General features: G+C 40.7%; 1 protein-coding gene across 5 annotated transcripts in view; it reads right to left on the bottom strand.

Annotated features, from left to right (window-relative positions):
- Nucleotides 1-1,408: 1,408 nt before the first annotated feature.
- Nucleotides 1,409-11,703, bottom strand: part of KIF13A (kinesin family member 13A) — a 104,457-nt gene continuing 94,162 nt past the window's right edge. For 4 of the 5 annotated variants that reach the window (XM_074542962.1, XM_074542969.1, XM_014275826.3 and 1 more), the window contains 4 exons: nucleotides 11,319-11,430; nucleotides 10,226-10,377; nucleotides 3,118-4,210; nucleotides 1,409-2,169 (listed from right to left, as the gene is read on the bottom strand). In XM_074542962.1, the coding sequence (XP_074399063.1) occupies nucleotides 1,883-2,169; nucleotides 3,118-4,210; nucleotides 10,226-10,377; nucleotides 11,319-11,430 (1,644 nt within the window). In that variant the 3' untranslated portion in view covers nucleotides 1,409-1,882. Of the gene's footprint in view, nucleotides 2,170-3,117; nucleotides 4,211-9,574; nucleotides 9,659-10,225; nucleotides 10,378-11,318; nucleotides 11,431-11,703 lie in introns of all 5 variants that reach the window. The other variant, XM_014275828.3, reaches the window with a different exon arrangement.

Raw genomic sequence — 11,703 nt, 5'->3', positions numbered from 1 at the left:
TAACTTCAAGACACTGGGGTGTTTGGCATTGACACCTGGTAGTGTTCCACAGTCATTTGTGCCCGATAAAATAATTCTGCATAAAATCTTTTTCTACTACAGTAGTTTCCTCCAGCAGCAGTGTCATTAATGCAGTGAGAACAACTCACTGTGGACACCAGAAACATGAACTGTTCTGCAAAGATACACATTTCAAAATCAATTGACACTTAAGAATCCTGCAGTCGTAGAAGGGACAAAAGCCATGTCAAGGGCAAGTGCACTGCACTTCACAGCCCCTCCTTTCACTGCCTCCTCCAGCACACTGCCCTCCCAGCTGCCAGCAGCTGAGGCCTTTATATATTTAGCAATGATCCTCTCTTGTCTGTCTTCCAGGAACTCGTCCCATCTCCCCTTGACCCACAGGATTCTGTTCTGTGGCAGGAGTTTCCTGGCTTCACTCCCTCTCCTGGGAGGGATGGGGAAAGCAGAAGGTGAGGAATGTGTATCCACAGGGGCTGCTATTCTCCTCTGAGGCTCATTGGTAAGATGGGTTCATACCATCCAGTCGTCCACTCCAACCACACCATCCTTCTGCATTTTTACCAAGTCCTTTGCATCTGAGCAGCACCAGCTAGAAACAGCTCCCTCTTTGAGCATGAAGCCTAATTGTACCAAACACAAGGAAAACATTTTTTTTTTAAATCCCAAGTAAACAGTCTGTATTCTAACACACAACAGGTCTGCACCAATTAAATACAGTATGGCAGTATATAAATTACAGTTCTTTACAGTAAATAGTAAAATACGAGAGTCCTCTTACTGTACACAACAATCAAAGAAAGAACAGCAGCTTTCAGTAAGGTCCCAGGTATCTCAATCATCCACTTGCTAAGGAACAAAGAAAAGATACAGCAGGCCATTCACTTCACTCATTTTTTACCATGTTGCTTTACAAATATCCAGAACACTTGTACAGTATCTACATGTGGAACAACCTTCTTAGGAATTCATGAGCACCAGACATAAATCCCTCCATCATTCCCATTATTAAAATAAACTTTACAGATTAAAATTACTTTAGCAGGTTCTATTTCATCTTGATAATAAACCAGCAAGTAACAAGTGCAAAGTTTGCAGTCATGATCCATTTACTGCTTCTTTATTTCCCATTTCTCCCCACCCCACACCCAAAAAACCCCTAAAAAACCCAGAATGTTGTCCTCTCACACCCTTGCAGTAATACTGTTTCTGCAGTCAAATTGCCCAGCTGGCTTTTGCTAACATGTGAAATGCCAGACTCATAGCTTCAGGCATCGTCAGTCATTCCCATGCCAAGTCAGCACAGTGGCAGGCCTCAAGGAAGACAAAACAGATGAAGCAGTTGGATATCTCAGTGTGCTTAAACACGGAAGGCTGCACGGTGCCCAGTGACTGAAAGGAACATGGCACCAAGTTACCAGTTAAAACATTTACAATAGAAAGATATAAACAGCAAATATGTCAGTCTAAAACAAGTTCTTTGGTAATTAAGAACAGCGGTTGGGTTTTTTTTTTAAAGAATACGGATTCACATCCTGGTTTTTCCTCAATAAAATATCTTTTGTTGTTTAAAATATATCTCCCAAGTTGTTGTGTAACAAATAGTCCAGTACCTCAGTTATCTACAATCAGCTTTAACTGTGTTTTAGTGTGCAGCCGTATCTGCCCATTGGCAGACAAACTATAGATACACATTCATATATATATAATATATATATTATTTATAAAAAATTAGAGCATTAAGTCAAGGACTCTAGAGAATACACATTCCATATGGACAGGTTAAAATGTACAATAGCTTCAAAAATCCGTAGAGTTTTCTACACAGTGATGCGTGTAGTAAGTGCAAAAATACTGCGGTTTAGTTAATCCAAGATTTCCTGTTTTCCTGTTTCCTAGAAAAAGCAGAAGCCGCTGCATCTCCTGAATGGCAGAGGACGTCTCCTCCTGTCTTGGGAGTGGCTGATGAGCCTTGAAGCACAGAACTCTTCCGTTTCTCTGAAGTGGAAGATGCCTGAGACCGGGAAGTGCTATTCCATTTCCTTGCGGGAGCTGGTGCTTTGCTGAGGCGCCCGGGACGAACGAACACACCGTGCCGTGGTTTGCAGTGGAAGTACTCTCTGCCTTTCACAATTCCATCGTGCTTCCCTTCAATGGAAAGAAATGCACAGGATTAAACGCTGGTGCTGCCATTAGCACATACAATTGAGGTGCTGAAGTGTGAATAGCTTTGATTATCTGTCAAATAGTCAAGATTGTTCCTGCTGAGTGACAGAGCCAGATGCTCACCATACACTAGGGAGAACAAAACTTGGAAAGGAGGGCTTAAAATGTGATCAAAAAGATGATTTTCTAAAATATTGCTTTGTTAACTAACAGTTTAAAAAGCCAAGCTTGTGTTCATATTGCAAAATAAACTGTCCTCAAAACCATTTGCGTGCAAAGCTTAAAACTTCTGGCATAAGTGATGTTACCTGTTAAACTACTAAAAACATATTTTTAATTTACCTGAAGCATTTCTATAGAAGTTTCTTAACACTTGCAGAGCATTGACTTTTTCCAACCCCTCTGAAGTAACAGAAAACCTGTGCTCTGGAATTCATCTTTCCCCAGTGGAAAACAACAATACATCTCTAAAAGTCACTGACACCAAACCTATCTGACAAGTGAAGCACACTGTTCATCTTTCCCCAGTGGAAAACAACAATACATCTCTAAAAGTCACTGACACCAAACCTATCTGACAAGTGAAGCACACTGTTGATACTGCTCATGAATGTGTACGCAATGATTTCAAAATAATATGTCAACTTCAGGTTTTGCTTGTTTCTCTGACCTGTAAAAACAGATGGGTACCAATGGGGAACTACCACAACATGCAAAAGCAGGGCTTTCAGACAGTTAAAAGTGGATCAGAGCATCCCTATAACCAGAAAGCTGATGATTGGGTACCAATCTTCAGGAAATGGGATAGATACCAAGCTTCAGGAAACGGGAAGTACTTCCCAGGACTGAACTGGACAGAATGATTGTACTGTGACTTTAAAAACTGATCACACTTGCTGCATAGATAACCCAGAACACATTTAGTCTTACCCAGCTGAACATTGAGTTCAACGCCAACCCAGATTCCAGCTGAAAAGTCCACCGTTCCAACATATCTCACTGTGCCCATCTTATTACTTCCAACACAGACTTGCTCGCCCACGGCCACCCAGCTGGGCAAGACGTGGGCTGGATCTGCAGAAGCACCTTCTTCACAGTCAGAACCATCCAAGTGGTCCTTTGTAATAAAATCGTCCATGGAAGTGTCGGGATAAGTCTCAGGCTCTGAAGAGTCTTTCAGCAGTCCAGAACAAAAAGGGCTTTCCCCAGCATCCACAAGCCAGCTGTCCCCTGCTGCAGAGCTCTGCTGGCCCGGGCACGGGCTCTGCCCCTTGCCAGGGCCCCGGGGTGACTCCGAGGCGCTCGCTCCGTTAGAGGACAGAAGGGAACACAACTGTGGAGCTGTTGAATGGTCAAAGTCCTTCCCATCTTCAACGCCCATGAACTCAGTAAAGGAGTGATCTTCCAGAATGTCCGTCGTGTGCTCAACCGTCACCTCGCGTGCTGAAAATTCGATGGTGTTTTTCCCATCCAAGGAACTTAGGGCTGAGAGGGATCCAGCTCTGGGTAACTGCTGAGAGTCTCTGTCAGTGGCACTGAGTGTCAGTGGTACTTGCTCTGTTAAGGCACTGTTTTCTTTCAGTGGTACCACAGGTAGCTTCTCTCTCGCTAACTCCTTTTCTGACTCTCGACATTCCTTGTTTAAGGAAGATCTTAAATCGTGTGCAAGGGATGATCCCAAGGGATCAGTAGAGTCCAGCTCCTTGGAGTGACTGGCTAGCTGGTCTGTGCTATCACTACAGGGAACAAGCATGTCAGACAGGGTGGCATTAGAGGCACTGTGGGAAAAGTAGCCACTAGTGATGCTGCTAGTGGTGGGGCTGCGGGACACCTCTTTCTCAAGAACACGTGAGCTCATGAAGTCTGATTTAGAGGAAAACCACTCCCTGTTCTCCAGGCTGGCATTGTAAATACTGAAGTCAGCAAACTCCTCCGGTACATAAGGCCGGAAATTTTGAAAACTTTGTGGACTTATCAGTTTCTTATTAATGGCCTCCAACTCACTGTCTTCCTCCTCAGAGTCCTGCAAATGAGAAGAGGAATTAGGATTAGGAACCTGTGACAGTGAGGTTTCCAAAATAAACTAACCATCCTTGATTTTTTCCTTTCTGAGCATGGAGAAATATGTACCTTTAATAGTCTTTATTCTGAAGAATGGAAGATACCATTGAAAAGAGCTGCTGGGAACATGTCCTATCTACACTGAGCTATTCAATTTTTAGAAAATAAATTCTAAATAGTTCAGAAAATATAAACCAATTAAAGGAAAGTTACATACTTTCACACACAAACTTTTTTCCCCACGATTTAGACTAATTAAACCTACTGAAGGTATTTTATAGAGTTAATTCACTACCTAACAAGATAAACACAAATAAGAATGGTAAAGGCCTTAAAGACTCCCTGTTGCAATATAGGTTATTTAAAACTCTGGGATTATTAAAAACTGCACAGTGGGATTTTCTATTAACCTGATATCAGCAAGGCTAAATAATTTTGCTTACTCCTGGCTATCACAGCTGAATATGTTCAGGATGTTTGAATATACAAGCAAAAAGATCAAATATTACAGCAGATCTTCAAGGAAGCATTTTTATGCAGACATGTACGTGTTTGGAGGGAAATAATTGACACTAATCATCCTAGCAGAATTTGGAGGTGCCTCTCTGATGTGTGGGGATGTGTGGGGATGCACCATGGCTAGACCACAGATGTGGCTTTCAGAGAGTCCATATGAAGCTGAGAACTTCAGTCTGTAAAGATGAATCTGAATCTGGCAACATGGTAGGGCTGCTCCCCCAGGATAAAATACTGCAGGCAGGACTCTACATGGGTGCTTTTTCAAGTACTTCCTTCATTATATACATATGTACTTATGTATATACATATGTACATATGTATATACATATATACTTCCTTCATTTACACATATATATGCAGGTATAAAAATAGGTGTATGTATACACACACATATATAGTAAAAATGGTTAGTTTATAGCAAATTTCTACTACAAATAATTTTATTTTAGGAAAAATAAAAAAGGCTGATGTCCTTCAAAGAAACTGTAGCACCCATTATTTCTCAGTTCCTTTATCTGCATCACAGATTTCAAATTCTGATCAAGGCAGATCCTGTGTGATATCTGAAGTGCCTGGATGCTTTCAGACACCTGCTGTGATTCACCAATGTCAAAGAAAAAGCAGAACGGTTAACCAACAGTTAACAGAGTACCAACACACCAGTTTAAACATCCTCTTGAAAATGTTTCCTCACTTCAAAGTAGCCAAGACTTCTCAAATAACTTTGTATAACAAAGCTTCCAATGCCCAGACACGGAACAGATTTGCTCAGTTTGCCCATGTCAGAATAATCACAGAATTGTTCGGACTGGAAGGCACCTCTTGAGGTCAATTAGCCCAATCTCCCTCTGCTCAAGCTGGGTCAGCCAGAGCAGGTTGTCCAAGACAGAGTCCAATTGGGTGGGTTTTGAGATCTCTACAACCTTCCTGCACAACTCATTCCAGTGTTTGACACCCTCCTCAGAGCAGACAAAGTGTTTTCTCGTTCCATCTTGTGGTCAGATGGAATCTCATGTGTTTTGATTTGCCTCATGTCCTGCCACTGGACACTGCTGAGAAGAGTCTGCCTTGACCCATCAGGTGTTTTTATATATTGATAAGATGCCCCTGTGACTGATCTTCTTAAGGCTGAACAGCACCAGATATTCCAGCCTCTCCCAATTTGTCAGACAGCCTGTATCCGTAAAAAGGTCTCATGTCCATTCTTAGCAAGTATAAACTCATAGCAAATATAATTCAGTATTGCCCATGCAAAATGGCCTCTTAAGATGATTCAAGATTTTTAGTAATATTAATTTTTTGTTGGCACAGCTATCAGTATCTCAACAGGATGTCTCTATTTGTCTAAGTATATCTGACAAATCCAACCACATTTCAGATTATCAATATTTGATCAAGTAAAGGCTTGGTATCCTTTGCTTTCTAGTTTTCATGGCACTCTTCCAGAGTATTTCATACAGAATTTGGATGAAGGCTTTAGTTTGCAATTATTTATTTCTCTGAAGAGGAGCAATAGTGTTATAAAATGTCATGTAAGACTACTGAGTATTATTTATACTCTTGAAAATCTTGCTACTTACATCTGAAATGCACAGCTCCTTTAGAAGTAAAGGAACAAGTTAATACCTGCTTTATTGAGACTATGAATATCCTTCCAAAGCCTTATGCAAAGCATCTTTTTTGTATATTGCAGGATACCAGTTGGTCATCTCTGAGGGATGTTTTCTCAATCATTCTGCTTACTTCTTCCCTTTTACCAATTTTATTTGTTCAAAACTAAGTTTTGTTCTAGGCTGAACCTTATAGTTCAGGGGTGGTTTTTTAAACATTAAAAACTAAGAGTTTATGAAATATACTTTATAAGGTTGAAGATTATATATGAACTCCAAACTAATAAACATTTAATGAAGAAAGTATTTCTAGTTGATATTAGCTAAATGTCCCCTTGAGACCAAAATGTGTTTTTATAAGAGCTCTTTGTGCCTCCTTTGAAACTTGCAAGATTCCTCATTTGACTGAAAAGACTCCACCTTGGTGGTGTCCCTGTCCAGAATCAGACCGGATAAGAGGCTGTAACTGAGAAATGGCTCTACAGACATACAGACACTGGTGAATGATGAGGAAAGGCCAAACAAGTACCCACAGTGGCAGTCATGTGCCATTTCAGGGTTATCTGTCATCACAAGTACAAAAGCTCAGCTACAGAGAACCAGCCCTCTTACTAGAACACGGGCTCTGAAGAACACTGTGACTAGGTGAGGAGACACCACCTTGTGACAAACAAAAAGAAAGATGCTCCTGGTGGGAACAAGACATCGTTCCTTTCAGAGCTCATCTTAAGTTTCCTGATGGGGAAATTCCAGAAACAAGGCAATATTAGAGTTTTTCAAATTTCTGTGGATGTGAGATGGGAAAAAAAAGAAAGAAGGTGCCTTGTACACCTCAGGCTATTGGTATAAATCAAGATAAAATCTTTAAAAAACTGGTCAAGAAATTTCAGCAACTTCCCTGGGATGTAACAGAATGACTATAATGAAAAGCAGATTTAAGAACTGGTAACAGAAAGTCCACAACAGTAAGAACTAATGAGACAAGACTATGCATCAAGTTCTAGCAGTAAAGAAGCAAAATAAGCAAGAGCACAGAGCAGCTTCCTTACACCTGTTTTGCATCTGCATTTTCAAATCCCTAAATTACACCTCTCGAGTAACCTCAACAAGTTAGTTCCCATTTTACTAATTTAAAATCAGTAATAGTTATCTAGTGGTTGCACCACAGGTGCCTCAATTTTTATTACCTGCTAGAAGGGCTTCCTCTTAGCAAACCCTCTCTTAAATATGTAAATTACTGGTAGTATTTAGATACACATAATATGAGAACATTTAATCTGACCTTAACATAAGTCATTGTATTCCTATATTATAGAGAACATGCCCCTACATATATCATGCTGTTTGGATACAACTGCAATATCAAGCATGGGTAACTACTCTCTGAAATTTCAGGTTGAATGCTCTATTTCAGGCCAGTCAAATAAAAATATATTTGTTAACTGCTTCCCCCCCCCCTTCCTTTGGCAGATGTGTTTTAAATATTGGAATACTTCAGCCTAGTTAAAATATAGGACTCACTGCAGCTGTGAAAAATGGGGTAGCCTGGGAAGCCGACATCCTACAAAGGCTTCTTTCCTAAAGCAATAAAACCCCCAGAAGCATCACTTGCTAAACACAACACCCTAGGCTGTCTGGGCTACACAACTAGCTTTGTCAACCTCCTCCCCACTAGCAGCTGTTCCTTCTTGCCTGTCTTCCCAGGACCCTCAAGGGTCTAAAAAGCCATCAGACAGAGGAATAGATCCAAATGAAAAACTCCATAGTAGTCAAGCCATCAGCTGGGTGGATCAGTTCCCTTGATCTGACTTCCTATGCAACCAAACAAAAAGCTGTGTTGATACAAGGGAAAAGTCAGTAGGAGTCAAGCAGCTGAGAACTGAAAGAACACCTATTTCTATGGCCCTGTTTGCTACAGCAGGTTTAGAGTGTTCAGTGAATTAGTTCCCTTCTAGCTGGCAAAGCCTGGTGGCAGGATGTTGCCCTCTCCTAGCTCTGAAAGCTTCTGTGTATCTGTGGAAAGCAGCACAGGCAGTGCCTGGGTTAATTCAGGGCATGCATGGGGTGGGACTTTGTTTTCACCCAAGGGATTAGAACGGCCCTCAAGTTGCTAGGGAAAGTTTTGTAACAATTTATTTTCCAAGGGATGTTTTTGCAACCCACTAGAAGATTTTTTTCTTCCAAATACCTTCATGCAATTTGTATCAGTGACTCAGTGCGAGTCAGCACGTCAGCTACCTAATGGAAAATTAACATGATCAAGAATAAAACAGCTGCTACCCAAACCCAGCAGCCAAGCTTCAAATATATACAGCAGAACACTCAGGATACTTTGGTCTAACAACTAACAAAACAGCATTAGAAATCCAGAACAGGTTTTTTAATGGCTTGACTATGTGGTAGGAATGAAGATACCTGCTGAATAGAAGAACCCATCACTAGAATTTTGTGGAAAAGTGTCCCATAGGACTTACAGGAAATAATTTGAAGGTTCTGAATTTTAAATCTAAAGCTCTGATTAAAGCAAGTATTTGCAGCCATGTTCCACAGCCCCAAAACCAAAACCATCATACAGCAGAAATGATGATACACCTTTTGTTGAAGCAGCAGTGAGAAGAGGATTTAGCAAGTGAAGATTAAAACAAAAGCCCTCCACCTCAATTTCCACCTGAATTATGATGAAGACAGGCTGCAGGTTAATTAAGAGCGGCAATCTTATTTTAGTCATATTACTTCCATGTCAGGCAATGATAAGCTTTTATAGTGTACCCACACCTAAATGCACGGTTACTTACACCAAATGGGATCATTCCATTTACTCTGGGGTATAGTCACAAAATCTAGGTAACATACAAGGCATATTAGAGTGACAACAGCACAGCTCACTAACCCATCCTTTACTTGATCATTTGTGCCCTGTAAATACTACAGCCTCCCCTCTCCCCCCACCCAACAAGACACATGACACATAAACATTAAAACCCAAAACAAAACAAAAACAGAACACCAAACCCCAGTAGAGTTAGTTCCAATGACAGAATGCATTTGCAAGCCAGGCAAGCAACTGTTACAACCATAACCTACAATCAGTCACAAGTGGTTATTTCCACCTCACAACTATTTTTTCCTGCTGGAGAAGCGTGAGTGCCTCAAGCCCACCACCAGGCCTCGAGACAGAAAGTGGTACAAAAACTTACAATCTTCTCCTCAGGCATGCTGCTGGCCCTGCTTCCTGCAGGCACAGCACAGCCAGCACAGTGCACCTGAGATGGAGGCATGCTCTGCAAAGGTTGAGACACACAACACATCACACAAACCACAGCTCTGACCACAGTGCTAACTGGGTGCCAAGTCAGAAAGGTGTGAAAATGTGATGAAGGTGAAACACCCATGCTGGCCATACAGACATCAAAATTCAAGTTAATGGGCAAGGGAACTCATGCACTCCTCCCAGAGTGTGAGGGTAGGAATAAAGGTCAGAATTATAGCCACCCCAGAATAGTTTCACAGAATTACATTTCATCTGTTAAAAAAACCACACCAACATCTTACTGAAGAATAAAAAAAAAAAGGTGTAAAGGTAATAAAGTAGTTACTGCTACTTTAAAATAGAAGTATCCTGTAATGGAGAATATATACCAAGAAGTAAAAAAAAACCCAAATCCACAAACCCTGTATTCAGGTAAAAAACAAAACTCCAAAAAGCAAAACTCTACCAGATATAAAGAGTGACCCGAATATTTTCACCACAGAATTACAAAATTCTGTTGCAACAGATGCAAATGATTTGCCAAGTACGCAAAATCACTCCATGTCCTATAAAAAAGCAGGTGGTTTTCAAAGATTACCTCTTGACTAAGTAGAGGTCGGCTTTCAAGTGGGGTCTTCCTTTTATGTTCCTCTTTCACTGGCATTAAGGGCTTGAAAAACTTTGGTGGCTGGGGAGAAAATGCTTTAAAAGGGCTGGTCATTAAAGTATGGGAATTCTCTGCTACAACACCTAGGTAAAAAAGCAAAAGAAGTGTATTTCAGTTCTTCTTATCCTGACTGCGAGATCGTATTTCAAAACAACTGAAGGTTAAGCCATGCAATTGACAAAGTTGCTGGCTACAGAAAAATCTCAGTATTTAAGTATTTAACCACTGGCCTAGGCATGAAATAATGCACAGCTCAGTGAGATCCTCAGAGAAATCTGGAAACAGAAGGAAAGCAGAGAAGAGCAGTATCTGCCCCTTCCATTCTGAGGCTCCAACATTTCTCCTTTTTATCTTGGTCATAAAAGCAGTGGGAAGTGTCCTTGAAAATAGAACTGAGAAGCTCTTTCCTTCCTGTGTCTCACCTGACCTCTGCCCACAAGACTGCAAATCTGCCCTGTAACCAAACCAGCCATCCAGAACAGGCAGCATGATCAAGAAGGAAATTACAAGCAAGGAAGAAATTAATAAACCCCCAGTCCCACTTTATCACAGCAATATTTCTACCTCCACTGCCTGTTCAATGTGACCTGAAGGAAACAAGGCACTTGTGACACACTGACAGGGAGGCACAGACAATATCCACATATCATGTAAAGAACCTGTCCAAGGACACTTCCCACTTTAATAAAAGCATCTTCATCTTTAAATTCATAAAATAACAGCAGCTGCATTTTGTTCTTTTGTGTGTGTGTGTGCAGTGTTTTGTTTTGTTTTGGGTGGGATTTTTTGTTTTTCTTCTACAGTTTTGATTTATATTTAGCACATTCTGCCCACCTCTTTTACCCCCTTTCCTGGATGTCTTATGCATTTCTCCTTTTCTCCCCTATTTCCAGGTTATGTTTAGTTCTTTAAGTAGAAGCTGAGTGACACAATTATTAGGAAAAGAGCAGTGGGAATTTAACTTTCAGTTTAATGCAGTAAATAAGAATCCACCAGCACTGTCATTACATGTATGAAATCTCACCACTGCCATCTTTGCTCTTGCGAGGTGACTCCCTGGGTAAAGTACCATAGCACGACACATCTTGATAACTGGAACAACAGTCAGATATATCTAGGTGACTTTCAGACCAACCCTAAAAAATAAAAACACATAAATCTGTATTATGATGATGCAGGCAAATGTGGAAAAAAATCAATAGGTAAACTCAGGTGGTTTTTTTTAAGAGTCAACCAAACCCCGCAAACCAAAGGTATGTCAATTACTGACTTCAGACAATTTTCCTATCACACATAAATGCATTGTTTTAAAGGCAATTAGCTGGTCAGAGAAGTAGTTAGAGTTTCGCTCTGTTTCTTACATATCAGTTTATGTAATTCTAATATGAAAGGCTGAGAAGCAATAGGGT

This window comes from Zonotrichia albicollis, chromosome 1 (genome assembly GCF_047830755.1).
Source record: "Zonotrichia albicollis isolate bZonAlb1 chromosome 1, bZonAlb1.hap1, whole genome shotgun sequence".
NCBI classification, from domain to species: domain Eukaryota; kingdom Metazoa; phylum Chordata; class Aves; order Passeriformes; family Passerellidae; genus Zonotrichia; species Zonotrichia albicollis.
Note: the sequence above shows the minus strand (reverse complement) of the source record. Positions and strands in the feature narration are given on the sequence as shown.